The 16,039-nt window shown below is 44.1% G+C and overlaps 1 protein-coding gene across 2 annotated transcripts in view; it reads right to left on the minus strand.

Annotated features, from left to right (window-relative positions):
• pabir2 (PABIR family member 2) overlaps positions 1-16,039 on the minus strand; it is a 67,168-nt gene that overhangs the window by 23,255 nt on the left and 27,874 nt on the right. For both annotated transcript variants that reach the window (XM_052022549.1, XM_052022550.1), the window contains 4 exons: positions 15,960-16,016; positions 11,342-11,385; positions 6,672-6,726; positions 3,465-3,557 (listed from right to left, as the gene is read on the minus strand). In XM_052022549.1, the coding sequence (XP_051878509.1) occupies positions 3,465-3,557; positions 6,672-6,726; positions 11,342-11,385; positions 15,960-16,016 (249 nt within the window). The remainder of the gene's footprint in view (positions 1-3,464; positions 3,558-6,671; positions 6,727-11,341; positions 11,386-15,959; positions 16,017-16,039) is intronic.

A 16,039-nucleotide genomic window follows, 5' to 3' on the forward strand; every position in this document is an offset into this window, starting at 1 on the left:
TTGGAGAGAGAGCAAAAGATAGAGTGAGATGAAAGAAAATTTGTCAGGCAAGAAAAAATTGGTATTTTCTGCAATTTTCAGATTTATTTTTTGACCATTTCAGGACATCCTGAATTATCTTGTCTTTGCCTCGATCAATATCTGTGTGTCCTCTTTGACCACGGGTGAGGTCCCGGAGGACTGGCGAGTGGCTAATGTTGTTCCTCTATTTAAGAAAGGAACAAGGAAAATCTGGGGATCTATAGACTGGTGAGTCTCACCTCAGTTGCAGGGAAATTGCTGGAGAAAATTCTTAGAGATAGGATATTCGAGCATCTGGAATCCAATGGCTTGATTAGGGAAAGCCAGCATGGCTTTGTACGGTTCACATCGTGTCTTACTAACCCGGTTGAGCTTTTTGACAGGGTGATGAGAGAGATTGATGAACGTAGAGCTGTGGATGTCATCTATATGGACTTCAGTAAGGCGTTTGACAAGGTCCAACATAATAGGTTAATCAAGAAAGTTCGGATGCACGGGATCAGTGGAGAATTGGCTGTGTGGATCCAGAACTGGCTTGCCCATAGACGACAAGAGGGTGGTGTTTGAAGGGACTCATTCGGGCTGGAGGCCTGTGAGTAGTGGTGTTCCACAGGGATCTGTGCTGGGACCTCTGCTGCTTGAGATGTACATAAATGACCTGGATGAGTATGTTGATTGATGGGTGGGTTAGTAAGTTTGCAGATGATACCAAGATTGGTGGAGTTGTGAGTAGTGTAGAAGACTGGCGATGGATACAGCGTGATATAGACCAGTTGCAGATGTGGGCAGAGAAATGGCAGGTGGAGTTTAACCCGGATAAATGTGAGGTGTTGCACCTTGGTGGGATTAATGTCAAGAGGCAGTACACCCTGAAGGGCAAGACCCTTATCAGTGTTGAAGAGCAGAGAGACCTTGGGATGCAAATCCATGGCTCATTGAAAGTGGCTACACAGGTAGATAGGGTGGTTATGAAGGCTTATGGAATGCTTGCTTTCATTAATCAAGGTACTGAGTACATGAGTCAAGAAGTTATGATGCATCTCTAGAACTCTGGTTAGGCTGCATTTAGAGTATTGCGTGCAATTCTGGTCACCTCACTATAGAAAGGATGTTGAGGCTTTAGAGAGGGTGCAGAGGAGGTTTACTAGGATGCTGCCTGGATTAGAGGGCATGTGCTATCAGGAGAGGCTGGACTCTTTTCTCTGGAGCAGCGGAGGCTGAGGGGTGATCTGTTGGAAGTGTATAAAATTATTAGGGGCATAGCTAGGGTGGACAAGCACTATCTTTTTCCCATTATTGAGCGATCCAATACCAGAGGGCATGCATTTAAGGTAAGAGGGGGTAGGTTCAGAACAGACATGAGGGATATGTATTTTATTGAGAGTGGTGGATGCCTGGAATGCGTTGCCTGATAGGGCGGTGGAGGCAAATTTATTGGGGGCTTTTAAGAGGGGCTTGGATGGGCACATGAATGAGAGGAAAATGGAGGGATATGGGCACTCTGTAGGTAGAAGGGATTAGCTATGTCGGCACAAGATTGTGGGCTGAAGGGCCTGTTCTGTGCTGTACTGTTCTATGTTCTATTTCATGGGCAGTGGGTCACCAACATAAGCAAACCTTACAAGGAGCTCCATGATTAAGATGTTGAATCAAACTACTTGCTGAGTTCCTGAAGATTGTGCTAAAGGTTACACTAAATATTCTTTCCAATACCTGCCATCAAATTAATTTGGTCAAAACAGCAGGACAATGTGAAATTTCAGCGTGAAGTCCAAGTTATCAAACTGCTGGCAACATCCTCTGAAATGTCTACACAGAACAAGTGAGAGGGGAGAGATTTAATAGGAACCTGAGGGGCAACTTTTTCACCCAGAGAGTGGAATGAGCTTCCATAGGAAGTGGTTGAGGCAGATACATTAATGGCATTTAAAAGGTACTTGGAGAGGATAGGAAAGGTTTAGAGGGATATGGGCCAAATGGAACTAGCTTGGATGGGAATCTTGGTCGGCCTGGACCAGTTGGGCTGAAGGACCCATTTCCATGCTGTGTGACTCTATGAGTAAGTAACAAGTGAAATGGAGTAACCGGTGGTGGAGTTGCAGTATCTGGATCACAAACAGGTACAGCAATCAAGATATTGGTGCCAACAGACTGCTTGGTGGTGTACTGGGTAGCACTCTCATCATTCTCAGGAAGTCAAGGGTCCAAGTCCACTCCAGAGACTCAAACCTTATCCAATTGGAGTCCTGTGGCAAAACTGTTGCTGCTTTTCAGACAAAATAGAAATTAAGTTCCTTTTTGTCCTCTCAGTACACACAATGTTTAAGAACAGGGGAGTTCTCTGAGATTTTCAGGATCCAGCATTTATCACTCAATCAATATCAGTAGAACAGGTTACCTAGACAGTCCCACCTTGTGGGAGCTTGCTCTGCTCAAATTGGCTACAATAGTTCCTAAACTCCAAAACTGAGCACAGTTTAGAAAGCATTTCAGTGGCTAAGGATCATTTTGGGACACCCTAAGGTGCTGCAGAGGTGCAAGCAGGATCTGAAGAGTCTCACTCTGTCTGAGACCATAAGCAGCACTGGCGATTTTGCTCATGTACTGAGCTTGCAATCATGTGAGTCCACAGACAGCTCAGTACCCAATGTGAATGATGCAGGCTCACTGAGACTGACATAAACTATCATCTGACTTCATTGCCATGACTCTCGATATCAAAATGAGGCTATAGTCTGAGTGGGCAGTGTGTGGATGGTCGTGACCCAAGCAGGCAGAGCCTCAACTCAAGCCATGCAGTAACAGCCAAAGCAGGCTCATTGCCATGGGAGGTGAATCTAATAAACAAAAACTGAGGAATGGTAAGGCCTTTGGGCACATCAGTAGAGATAAATTAACACCAACGAACTTGCTTCAGTAACACAGCACGGAACTAAAATCAAAATCCTGAATTACTGAAGCAAATGCTAGAGATCTTCAAAACAGAAAGTACTGAAAATATTCAGTAGGTCATCCGTTCAGACCCATAGTTTCCTCTCCACCTCTTCCCCACTAGACCCAGAGCTCTGTTTGTCCCTACCACATCCTCACCAACACCCACCAAGCCCAATGAATCCCCAATTATCCCACTCCTCTCAACACACCCACAGTTCCCCCTGATCCCAATCCAGCCTTGCATTCTGATAGCCCCTCATGCCCTATTTCTCTGCTTTCACTTACACCCGTCACCGTGATATGCCGAAAACAGTTTTTATTTTCACAATGCTCAGGATGGTGAAGTGTCTGTGACCAACTTCATCAGGTACATAGGGTCAACTCTCCCACACCCGAGTTCTGCATCATGAGCTTGGAGTTAAGATCAGTTGGGTTCACCAACAGAAAGTTGTACAAATGGCCACACTTTCTCAATAATCAGAGAGGGCCTGCTCCATTGCATCTCCTACCTTGCCGATGCCTCTGGTTGGTGAAGGAGCTGGTGAGACTGGAATGAAGTCAATGCGCTTTGGTGAGGCAGATTTATCCAGGTCATTGTCACTCTGTGGGGAATAGCACAATATAATCCTGAATAAATCTACCAGAGAACAGGCTCTAACTGGACTCTATGTTCTCCCTGGGCTTGTGGTCAATATCAGGCTGAAGCATGGCAGTAGTTTCTGCAGGACACTACAATACAGTGGGAGCATTTACTAAGCTAAATATCCTCTACACAACTACATCATAAGCATTTTAAAGAGAACAAAGCAAATCCATTATCTTAAACATTTTCTGGTGAATGTATCCTAGGAGGTGGAGTGAAGGGTGGGGACAGTGAAGGGAGGTTTACGAGAATGATCCTGGGGATGAAAGGGTTAATGTATGAGGAGCATTTGTGGCTCTGGGCCTGTACTTGCCAGAATTTAGAAGGATGAGGGGGGATCTCATTGAAACCTATAGAATATTGAAAGGCCTGGATAGAGTGGACGTGGAGAGGATGTTTCCAGTAGTGGGAGAGTCTGGGACCAGAGGGCACAGCCTCAGAATAGAAAGGCATCATTTTAGAACTGAGATGAGGAGGAATTTCTTTAGCCGGATGGTGTGAATCTGTGGAATTCGTTGACACAGACGGCTGTGGAGGCCGTCACTGGGTATACTTAAAGCGGAGGTTGATAGGTTCTTGAGTAGTCGGGGCGTCAAAGGTTACGGGTAGAAGGCAGGAGAATGGGGTTGCGGGGGAAATATCAGCCGTGATCAAATGGCAGAGCAGACTTGATGGGCCAAATGGCCTAATTCTGCTGCTATGTCTTGTGGTCTTATGGATGGAAATGCAGAGACCAACAACAAACCTGGAGTAGTTCTGTTACTGCTCAAGCCTGGACCAGGCCCATAAACCACAAAAATCAACCACAAAAGGCGGCCATTCAGCTCATCAAGCCTATTAACGATCTACTACCTTACGAGAAAGGAGCCATGTGAATGCCTTACTTTGTGCTGAAAATGTGCAGAAGAGAAAAACTGCTGACAAATTCATCCACAGGAATGCACAGCCTGAGAAAGTGGTTGGTAATTCAAGCTGCGTCATTGACCACATTTAAGAAGTGTCCAGATGAAGACTTGAGTTGCATATGGGCCATGGACCACGTGCTGGGCGATCGGATTCATATGGAAGAGTGCCTACTGGTGGGTGTGGCCTGTTACCAAGCTGTACAATTCTATCATTCTATGAAGACTCATTTGGGCTGAAGGAAAAGCTTTCATGATCACAAGAGTTGAACATTGATAACAACAGATAATCAAATGTGATGCGTTTTGGGAAGTCTTACTGGGGTAGGACATACACAGTACATGGTAGGGCACTGAGCAATGTTGATGAACAGAGACTGAGGGGTCCAACTCCATAGTTCCCTGTAAGTGGCAACACAGGTGATAGGCTGGTGAAGAAGGCAAATGGCATGCTTGCCGTTATAGGTCAGGCACAGAGTGTAAGAGTTGGGCTGTTACATTGCAACTTTTCAAAACACTGGTTAGACCACACCTGGAGTACTGAGTGCTGTTCTGGTTGCCACACTACAGGAAGGATGTGGTTGTGCTGGATAGTGCACAGGAAATTCACCAGGATATTGCCTGTACTGGACGACTTTAGTTATGGGGAGAGATTGGAAAGGCTGGGCTTGTTTTCTGTGGAGTGAAGAAGGCTGAGAGGTGACCTGACAAAAGTATACAAGATTATGGAAGGCAGAGATAGGAACATATAGACAGAATCTTTTTCCCATGGTAGAGGTATCAAAAACAAAAGGGCACAGGTTTAGGGTTAGGAAGAGGAAGGAGTGTATGTTTTCTTATGCAGAGAGGGGCTGATATCTGGAACTTGGTACCAAAGGAGGTGGTGGAGTCAGATACTATTACTACGCTTAGGAGGCATTGAGACAGACATTAAAATAGATAAGGCAGAGAAGGATATAGTCCTCATGAGGGCAAATGAGATTAGCGCGTATGGGAAAATAGGTTGGCATGGATGTGGTGGGCCGAAGAGCCTGTTTCTGTGCTGTGCAACTCTTTGACTCAATGAAAATCAACCTCAAGACTTTTGAAGGGCTATAGCGAGTGGGTGCTTACACATCATAAATTCGGCAGGCTGCTCAAACTCAGGCGAGACACATCTCTAGCCTATGACCAGGATACTACACAGCCAGCAAGTTTGACAAAGGGACAAGGGCAAAGGCTATCAAAGGTCCAACGTACGTTTCGACTGTTCTTCCATTGAAATCTGCAGCATCTACATAATGTTTAATGTTAATCTACAGGATGTGCTCCATCCCAAATGGCCCCTTACTGGGTTACTTCACACGGCTGTTGCTGGATTTTAGCCACATACAGCCCAATCTGAGGGAGGATGGCAGGTTTCCCTTCCTGACTTTGGTAAACCAGATTAAAGCATTCAACAATTTTATGGTTACCATTACTTAAAGTAACTTTAGTGCTAGATTTATTTAATTTACTCAAATTTAAATTTTCAACTTCCAGGTGAAATTTAAGCTCTCATCTCCATCATCCAAGCTAACAGTCCAGTAACTGAACCACTATCCTTCTGCATGCTACTGTATCTCATTGAGAGACATAGCTACAGTGTGTGGTCAGGTTGTCTTCAAACTGAGACTCTCAGCTCTAGTACACAGTTAGACTGCCTCCACATTTAGTGTGCATATACAATACCTTTTCAGTGGCTGACCAAGTTCCCATTCATCTGTTTGTTTACATTCCTTTGGAGTTAAGAGTCACAGAGCTATTACAGCACAGAAAACAGGCCCTACAGCCCAACTCATCCATGCTGACCAAGTTGCCTAACTGAGCTATTTGCCTGCATTTGACCCATTTCCCTCTAAGCCCGTGAGAGACTTCAATAATAATAATATTGCTGACTAAGCTGTATTCACAATGATCTGAACACAGGAGTGAATCTACTCCAAGGAATTAGAGTGAGGTTTTCTGCCTTATCTGATCACAGTTAAGTTGGAGAGTTCAGAGCCCAACAATTAGAAGAGGAAGAGTAAAACATGCATCACTAAAGCATATGCAGACAAACCAAGGAACAGGTCGCTATAAGAGAATCGGATACAATTAGATGTGACAAGAGTATTCTACAGGAGCATGAATAATTAGACCATTTCACTCACCAGGTTCAAGCTTTCTTCCCATGAAACACTCATCTGCATTGCTGCCTGCACTCCCCTGTTCATAAAACAAACTCAGAGTCAACTTACAAAGTTAAGGATAATTCTAAAGACTGCTCCAGTCCTTGCTGTACAGTTAAAAAAGGATATTATATACACCAGCAAAAATCAGATTCATTGGTACTTTCAAAGGCCAGATTGGAGGCAGAGACTAACAGTGTTGATCTCAGAGAATGAGCAATAGGTAATATTCATAAAACATCTTTGTCTTCAAGCAATTTACTCTAAATGGGTCAACTCTTCTCCAAAGTAAACAGACTAGATGGGATATCCAGAGTGGAAAACTACAGATGTTAACCCAAAAAACATGCCAGGGAGAGTGACAAATCACATCAAAATTTAGCTCAGCTGTAGGAAGTTTAGGGTAATGATTGACTTGTGTTTGTGACTGGAAGGCTGTTACCAGTGGGGTTCCTCAGAGCATGCACACCAAACTCCACAGGACTTGGTCCTTGGCTTTATGTAATATATACTGATTTATATAGAACTTAAAACAGTATAGAACAGGAACTGGCCCTTCGGCCCACCAATGCTGTGCCAACCATGATGCCAATCTAACTCATCCCATCTGCCTGCATGTGGCCCGTATTCCTCTATTCCCTGCTGGAGGAACTCAGTGGGTCAGGCAGCATCTGTGGAGTGAAATGGACAGTTGACGTTTTGGGTCGAGGCCCTTTATCTGGACTGAAAGACAAGAGGGGAGATAGCTGGTATAAAGAGGTGAGGGGGAGGGGTGGAGCAAGAGCTGGTAAGCAATAGGTGGATCCAGGTGAGGAGGGGTGATTGGCAGATGGGGAAGGGAGGAGTGGCAATAGTGACAGAGGCTGGGAGGTGATGGGTGGAGGTGACAAAGGGCTGCAGATGATGGAATCTGATAGGAGAGCAAGGTGGAGCACAGAACCAAATAACTGAGGAAGGGCAGGCAGACGGGAACAATGGGGGGAAGAGGATCCAGTGGGAGGAGTATGTAGGTGAAGGGCATATGAAGTAGGTGGGGGAGGGGAAAGAAACTGGGTGATGGGGGCTGGGGGTTAGGGTGTGTGTAGGTCACATGTACATCGAAACACACAGTGAAATGCACCTTTTGTGTAGAGTGTTCTGGGGGCAGCCTGTAAGTGTCGCCACACTTCCGGTCCCAACATAGCATGTCCACAACTTCCTAACCCGTACGTCTTTGGAATGTGGGAGGAAACCGGAGCACCCGGAAGAAACCCATGCAGACACGGGGAGAACGTACAAACTCCTTACAGACAGCGGCCAGAATTGAACCCAGGTCGCTGCCGCTGTAATAGCTTTACGCTAACCGCTACACTACCGTACCTACCCACACAGATCATTGTCAGAATAATAGGGTTGAGACAATACATGATTTTACCTTCCCTGATAATGACTGGGACAGCCATTGTGCTAAGAGCTTGGATGGGCAGAATTTGTTAATTTTGTCCAGGAAAGGGAGTAGGTTGTTCAAGAAAAGGAGTAGGGATAACCCTGGGAATTACAGACCAGTGAGTCTTACTTCAGTGGTGGGCAAATTACTGGAGAAGATTCTTAGAGACAGGATTAATGAGCATTTGGAGAAGCATAGGCTGATTAGGGACAGTCAGCATGGCTTTGTGAGGAGCAGGTTGTGCCTCACGAGCCTGATTGAATTCTTTGTGGATGTGACAAAACACATTGATGAAGGTCAAGCAGTGGATGTGGTGGACATGGATTTTAGTAAGGCGTTTGATAAAGATCCTCATGGAAGGCTCATTCAAAAGGTCAGGAGGCATGGGATCCAGGGAAACTTGGCTGTATGGATTCAGAATTGGCTCGCCCATAGAAGACAGAGGGTGGTGGTAGATGGAGTGTATTCTGCCTGGAGGTCGGTGACCAGTGGTGTTCTGCAGGGATCTGTTCAGGGACCCTGCTCTTTGTGATTTTTATAAATGACTTGGATGAAGATGTGGAAGGGTGGGTTAGTAAGTTTGCAGATGACACAAAGGTTGGTGGTGTTGTGGGTGGTGTAGAAGGTTGCTATAGATTACAACAGGAATTGATAGGATGCAGAATTGGGTTGAGAAGTGGCAGATGGAGTTCAACCCAGTTAAGTGTGGAGTGATACACTTTGGAAGATCAAATCTGAAGGTATAATATGAGGTTAATGGCAGGACTTTTAGCAGTGTGGAGGAACAGAGGGATCTTGGGGTCCACATCTATAGATCCCTCAAGGTTGCCACGTAGGTTGATAGGGTTGTTAAGAAGGGGTGTGGTGTGTTGGCCTTCATTTGTCGGGGTACTGAGTTCAAGAGCCGTGAGGTAATGTTGAAGCTCTATAGAACTCTGGTTAGACCACACTTGGAGTATTGTGTTCAGTTCTGGTCACCTCACTAAAGGAAGGATGTGTAAGCTTTAGAGAGGGTGCAGAGGAGATTTACCAGGATATTACTTGGATTGGAGAGCATGTCTTATGAGGATAGGTTGAGCGAGCTGGGGCTTTTCTCTTTGGAGTGAAGGAGGATGAGATGTGTACAAGATGATAAGAAGCATAGATCACGTGGACAGTCAGAGACTTTTTCCCAGGGTGACAATGGCTAACACAAGGGGACATAATTTTAAGGTGATTGGAGGAAGGTATAAGGGGGATGTCAGAGGTAAGTTTTTGTTTTACACAGAGAGTGGTGGGTGGTGGAACGCACTGCCAGCAGAGGTTGTGGGGGCAGATACATTAGGGACATTTAAGAGAGTCTTAGATAGCACATGAATGATAGAGAAATGGAGGGCTATGAGGGAGGGAAGGGTTAGGTAGATCTTAGAGTAGGATAAAATGTTGGCACAACATCGTGGGCCGAAGGGCCTCTACTGTGCTGTAATGTTCTATGAAAGTTTTCTCATGTAGCATGTGAATGGTCCTGGAGAAGGGCAACACTGGACCTCCTATTGGGAAATGAGGCAGGGCATGTGGTCCATAGTTCACTTGCCTACGCAAGTGGACAAGGTGGTAGAGAAGGCGTATGGCATGGTTGCCTTCTTTGTTAGGGGTGTTGAGTATAAGAGTAAGGAAGTCATGCTGCAGTAATATAAAACTTTAGTCAGACCACATTTGGAGTATTGCGTGCAGTTCTGATCGCCCAATTATAGGAAGGACGTGGAGACTGTGGAGAGGGTACAGAACAGGTTTGCCAGGATGCTGCCTGGATTAGAGTGTAGGTGCTATAAGGAAAGGCTGGATGATTGGTTTGTTCTCCCTAGAGTGTCAAGAGGCTAAGGGGAGATATGACAGAGGTTTTTAAAATTATGAGAGGCAATAGATAGGGTAGACAGTCAGAATCTTTTACCCAGGGTAGAAATTTGACACCAGAGGACATGCTTTTAAGTTTAGAGGGGTGATGTTTAAGATGACATGAAGGGTAAGTTTTATTACGCAGAGAGTGGTAGGTGCCTGGACTAGGTTACCAGGAGTAGTAGTGGAAGCAGGCAGTTTGGCGGAATTTAAGAGGCTTTTAGATAGACACATGAAGGGAATGGAGGGATATGAATGATACGCAGGAGGAGGACATTTAGTATAAGTTGGCATCAAGATTGGCACAACATCATGTGCCAAATGGCCTGTCCAGTGCTGCTATGTTCTATATACCTTCTTCACCATCCTATTTACCTGTGTTGCCACTTACAGAGAAGTATGGACTTGTTCTATCTGTTCATCAACAGTCCTTTGTGCCCTACCATTAACATTGATATGTACTTGATGGTCAGCATAGGTAGTGGGCCAAAGGGTCTTTTTCTGTGCTGTGACTCTTCATCTATCCTTAAACATAGCAGGACAGTTAATAACTTGGTTAAAAGAGCACAAAGAATGATATTCATTAGTTTCCCATTTATTTTGGATTTCCAGCAGCAGCTGTCCAACAGGTTTTGTTTCTTTTTTCTCATTAGCATCAAAAACTATTCTGTTATCTGGACAATCTTTGTCTTCACTTGTCACAGTGTTTCCACAGCTGCTGCCTGACCTGCTGAATCTTTGTGTAAGTTTCCAGCATCTGCTATTTCTTTGCTTCACTAGATGTTGTTTTCCTTTATCATCTGAGGCACAGAATATAGATGTAGGAGATAACACTGGAAATGAACAACGCTAATTACACCACAGCTGGGTGCATTATACAGTTCTGATCAGCACATCACAAGTTGGCAAAGGTGCAGGAGATTTATGAAGATGTGCAAGGACATGAAATTGTGGCTATGAAGTTAGATTGGAAAAGCTTGGGTTGTTTTCTTTGGAACAGAGGAGGTTGAAGGTAGGTAATAGATTTACAAAATTGTCAGAGGCCTTGATACACCCATTTCCCTTAGCCCAGGACCAAGAATCTAGGGCATAGATTTAAAGTAATTAATAGAAGTGTTCAAACTGAGAAAGTGAAATATAATTCACCCAAAGACTGTGAAACAGAGCTCGTCACCATATTTAAACAATAATTGAAAAAATATATGAAGAGGCTTGAGGGGACTGGTGTCAGCAAACAGGATTAAGCTGCCAGTTCTCTTTCCACCAGTGCAGACATGATAGGCTGCATCCCTACTTATGTCGCAAGTTGCCTATGATTAAACAAGTATGTAATACCTTGCTTTAAACTTACCTCTCGTGAGCTGTCTCTCTGTTCATGAGATCCATTCCTTCTTCCTATTTTAAAAAGAAAAGAGCCCGGTTTGATATACAGGCCTTCTTGATGAATCAATAGTTACTTAATGGTTCTTTGCTACAATGAAGAGTTTCATTTATCTGTCACTTTACAAATGTTTCACTTGCTACAGGGAAACGTAGAGAACACAGTTGGACACAACCTTTCCACACAGATCTTAACCATCCTTTTGCATGAGTGGTGTCTGTGAAATAAACAAGCCACCATGTACTTAAAATGGAAAAAATACCAACTGGATGAATGATTTGCAAGTTTCAGCTTGTCAAAACAAGCATGCTTTGCTTTTAATTTATCGCATCCTTACTGCCTTCTAACTTCTTTCATTATCATCCACGGTCAAACGGTGTCCCCGCTTAAGTTATATTTACTGTAACTCCCAATTGATCAATAAAGGTTCCATAGGAACCTCTAACCCCGTGATAACCTGGGAGACCTGCATCTGAAAAAGCTGAGATAATAACAGGAGAACAAGGTACAAGTGTGATGAAACTACACGCAATGGGTTAGCTTGCTCATGGGGGACTTTCTGCAGTTATATTTATGCCCATCACACTCGAGATTTTGCAATATCTGATCAATAAAGACCGTCAAGTGGTTTTATTTCCTCTCACCATCTCCAACATCTGTCTGTTGGTCTCTGACTGACCTCTGGAGAGGACAGCATTTTGACTTTATAATCTTGAAGGGTTGTGACATTTTAAAACAACTGCACCATTGCAACAGAATAGTCCCTTACAACACAATAGGTCTTGCCACCGACAATGAACAATGCCATGGAAGATTCACTAATCATGTACAAAATGAGCTGGAATCTTAATGAGATTTATTCTGCAGTTGTAGCTGTTGAGAAGTCCCAGACACAGGCAGAAGTATGGATCAGTGCAGCAAGCTAAACATTCCCTCTGTGTTCGGTTCAAGCAATGAAATACTCTAGTGTCAACATTGGAAAAGACAGATACTGTAAAATACAAAACCAGAAATTTCACAGCATGGAGCAATCCATAACTAATCCCTCTGCCCTCTACCTTCGCATGTGATTCTTAAGAATATACACACATTATCACCAGTGGTTTGACCAATGTGACAAGTGGAACACTAGTGAAAGCCTAACCCTAACCTGTCAATATTCTCAGAAATTGTTTCTTTAACCAAGACAATTCAGTTCATTCCAAACAAACTCACCTTTTAAAATGAAGGTTGGAGTCATACAACGCAGAAACAGGCTATTCCACACTGACTGCCAAGTCCCTATCTACACTAATCCCGTTTACGAGCACTTGGTCCATAACCTTCTCTGCCTTGGTGATTCAAGTGCCCGTCTAGATACTTCTTAAATGTTTTGCAAGTCTCGGCCTCCACCACCCCCTCAGGCAGTGTGTGCCAGATTCTAACCACCTTCTGGGGGAAAAAGAATTCTTCCTCAGATCCCCACTAAACCTCTTACCTTTCACCCAAACCTATGCCCTCTAATTTTATATATCTCTGCTGTAGGAGTAGTTTCCTACCGCCTACCCCATCAATACCTCTCATAACCCTATACGCCTCTATCAGAGTCTGTCACCTCAGCTCCAGTGAAAACAGATCCAGTCTGCCCAGTCTCTCCTCAAAACTAAAACTCTCCATCCCAGGCAACATTCTGGTGAATCCCCTCTGCACCCTCTCCAGTGAATTCTTGTCCATCCTATAAGTGTGGTGACCAGAACTGTACACAGTATCCGACTGGTTGCATCATGGTCTGTTACGGCAATTCAAATGTGCAGGAACGTAAGAAGCTGCAGAGGGTAGTGGACTCAGCCCAACACATCACAGGCACATCCCTCCCCACCACTGGCAGCATCTGTAGGAGGCGCTGCCTTAAGCGCTGGGGCCACTTCTTCTTACGTTGTATATCAACAATTTGGATTATGGAATAAATAGCTTTGTGGCTAAGTTTGCCGATACAAAGATAGGTGGAGGGGCGGGTAGCGTTGAGGAAACGGAGAGTCTGCAGAGAGACTTGGATAGACTAGGAGAATGGGCAAAGAAGTAGCAAATGAAATACAATGATGGAAAGTGTATGGTCATGCACTTTGGTAGAAGAAATAAATGGGCAGATTATTATTTAAATGGGGAGAAAATTCAAAATTCAGAGATGCAAAGGGACTTGGGAGTCCTCATGCAGGATACCCTAAAAGTTAACCTCCAGACTTGGATAGACTAGGAGAATGGGCAAAGAAGTAGCAAATGAAATACAATGTTGGAAAGTGTATGGTCATGCACTTTGGTAGAAGAAATAAATGGGCAGATTATTATTTAAATGGGGAGAAAATTCAAAATTCAGAGATGCAAAGGGACTTGGGAGTCCTCATGCAAGATACCCTAAAAGTTCACCTCCAGGTTGAGTCAGTGGTGAAGAAGGCGAATGCAATGCTGGCATTCATTTCTAGAGGAATAGAATATAAGAGCAGGGATGTGATGTTGAGGCTCTATAAGGCATTGGTAAGACCTCACTTGGAGTACTGTGTGCAGTTTTGGGCTCCATATTTAAGAAAAGATGTGCTGACGTTGGAGAGGGTTCAGAGAAGATTCACTAGAGTGATTCCAGGAATGAGAGGGTTAACATATGTGGAACGTTTGACGGCTCTTGGGCTGTACTCCTTGGAGTTCAGAAGAATGAGGGGGGACCTCATAGAAACATTTCGAATGTTAAAAGGCCTGGACAGAGTGGATGTGGCAAAGTTGTTTCCCATGGTAGGGGAGTCTAGTACAAGAGGGCACGACTTCAGGATTGAAGGGCGCCCATTCAGAACAGAGATGCGGAGAAATTTCTTTAGCCAGAGAGTGGTGAATCTGTGGAATTTGTTGCCAAAGGCGGCTGTGGAGGCCAAGTCATTGGGTGTATTTAAGGCAGAGATTGATAGGTATCTGAGTAGCCAGGGCATCAAAGGTTATGGTGAGAAGACGGGGGAATGGGGCTAAATGGGAGAATGGATCAGCTCATGATAGAATGGCGAAGCAGACTCGATGGGCCGAATGGCTGACTTCAGCTCCTTTGTCTTATGGTCTTAAGAAGACAACATCCTGAAGGGCAACTTCTGCACACAGAGGGTGATAGGTATATGGAAAAAGCTGCCACAGGAAGTGGTTGAGACACGTACAATAATGACATTTGGATAAGTACATGGGTAGGAAAAGTTTAGAGGGATATGAGCCAAAGGCAGGCAAATGGGACTAGCTTAGGTAGACACCTTGGTTGGCATGGATGAGGTGGGCCGAAGGGCCTGTTCTATCTACCATCAACGGTCCCCATCTGGGCCAGGCCATCTTTTCGTAGCTACCATCAGGCAGGAGGTACAGAAGCCTGAAGTCCTACACCACCAAGTTCAACAACAGCTACATCCCTTCAGTCATTTGGTTCTTGAATCAACCTGCACAACCATAGCAACACTATCACCACTTTGCACTAAAATGGACTTTTTTTTGTTCTAATTGTGTTCTTTCTTGTATAATTTTTTATAATTTATATTTCTTGTGAATGTTGTATCTCTAATGCTATGTGTCAGTGATGTTGCTTCAAGTAAGTTTTTCATTGCATCTGTGCATACATGTACTTGTGCATACGATAATAAATTCAACTTTGACTTTTCTCCATCTCTGACCTAATCAATATATTATATTCTATGCCTTACCTAATGAAGGCAAGTATCCTGTATGCTTTCTTCACCACCTGACACCTTCTGGGATCATTGGTCTTTCTGTTCTTTAATACTCCACAGGGTCCAACCATTTATTGTCTGTCCTACCCTTATTAGTCCATCCAAAGTGCAATCAACCAGCACTATCAGGATTAAATTCTATTTGCCACTTATCTGCCCCTCTTACCAACTGATCAATATCATCCTGCAGTCCAAGATTATTGCCGTCACTATCAACAACACCACTAATTTTCATGTCACCTAAGCTTACTAATTAGACCTGCTACTTTAACATCCAAATCATTAACCCTAACAAACAGCAAGGGTCAGTTGAGGGTGTTCAACAAATGCCACTCCCTTATCTACCGATATCTCATTATAGGAGGAGAAATGGTCTGACACTGGCAGAGCTCACATCACCACTTCACCAATTCCAAATCCCCAGTGGAAGAGTCTACAACAAGTGGGCATAGTCTAAGTTGCGGAGGGACTTATTCAGGCTTGTGAATTTTTGGAATTCTCTACCTCAGCTGTGGATCCCAAATCATTAAATATATTCAAGGCTGAGACAGATTGTTAGATTACAGGAGAGTCAAGGGTTAAGGGATCAGGCAGAATGTGGATCATCTGTCAGAGAGAAATGTGAAGCAACACACCAGGCAGTATCCCAGAACACTCCAAATCCAGAGGACAGCTGCCATTCAAATAATCTGTTCCTTAAATAAATTAATTGCATTATTCTAGCACATAGGGATAATTGACAAGACATGTCAGAAAGGAAGACTAACTGTGAAAGGAGAATGCCCACCTGCTGAACCCAGTGGCAGTGTGTGACTGAACACGCTGCCGGCTTTGAAACGTGGTAGAAACGTTCATTTTACCTGTTTGATCTGATGCAGCCGGCTGCTAGGGATACGAACTGGTGATGAAGGGACAATCTAGAAAACAAAACAGTGAAATA

This window comes from Pristis pectinata, chromosome 8 (assembly GCF_009764475.1).
Source record: "Pristis pectinata isolate sPriPec2 chromosome 8, sPriPec2.1.pri, whole genome shotgun sequence".
Taxonomy (NCBI): domain Eukaryota; kingdom Metazoa; phylum Chordata; class Chondrichthyes; order Rhinopristiformes; family Pristidae; genus Pristis; species Pristis pectinata.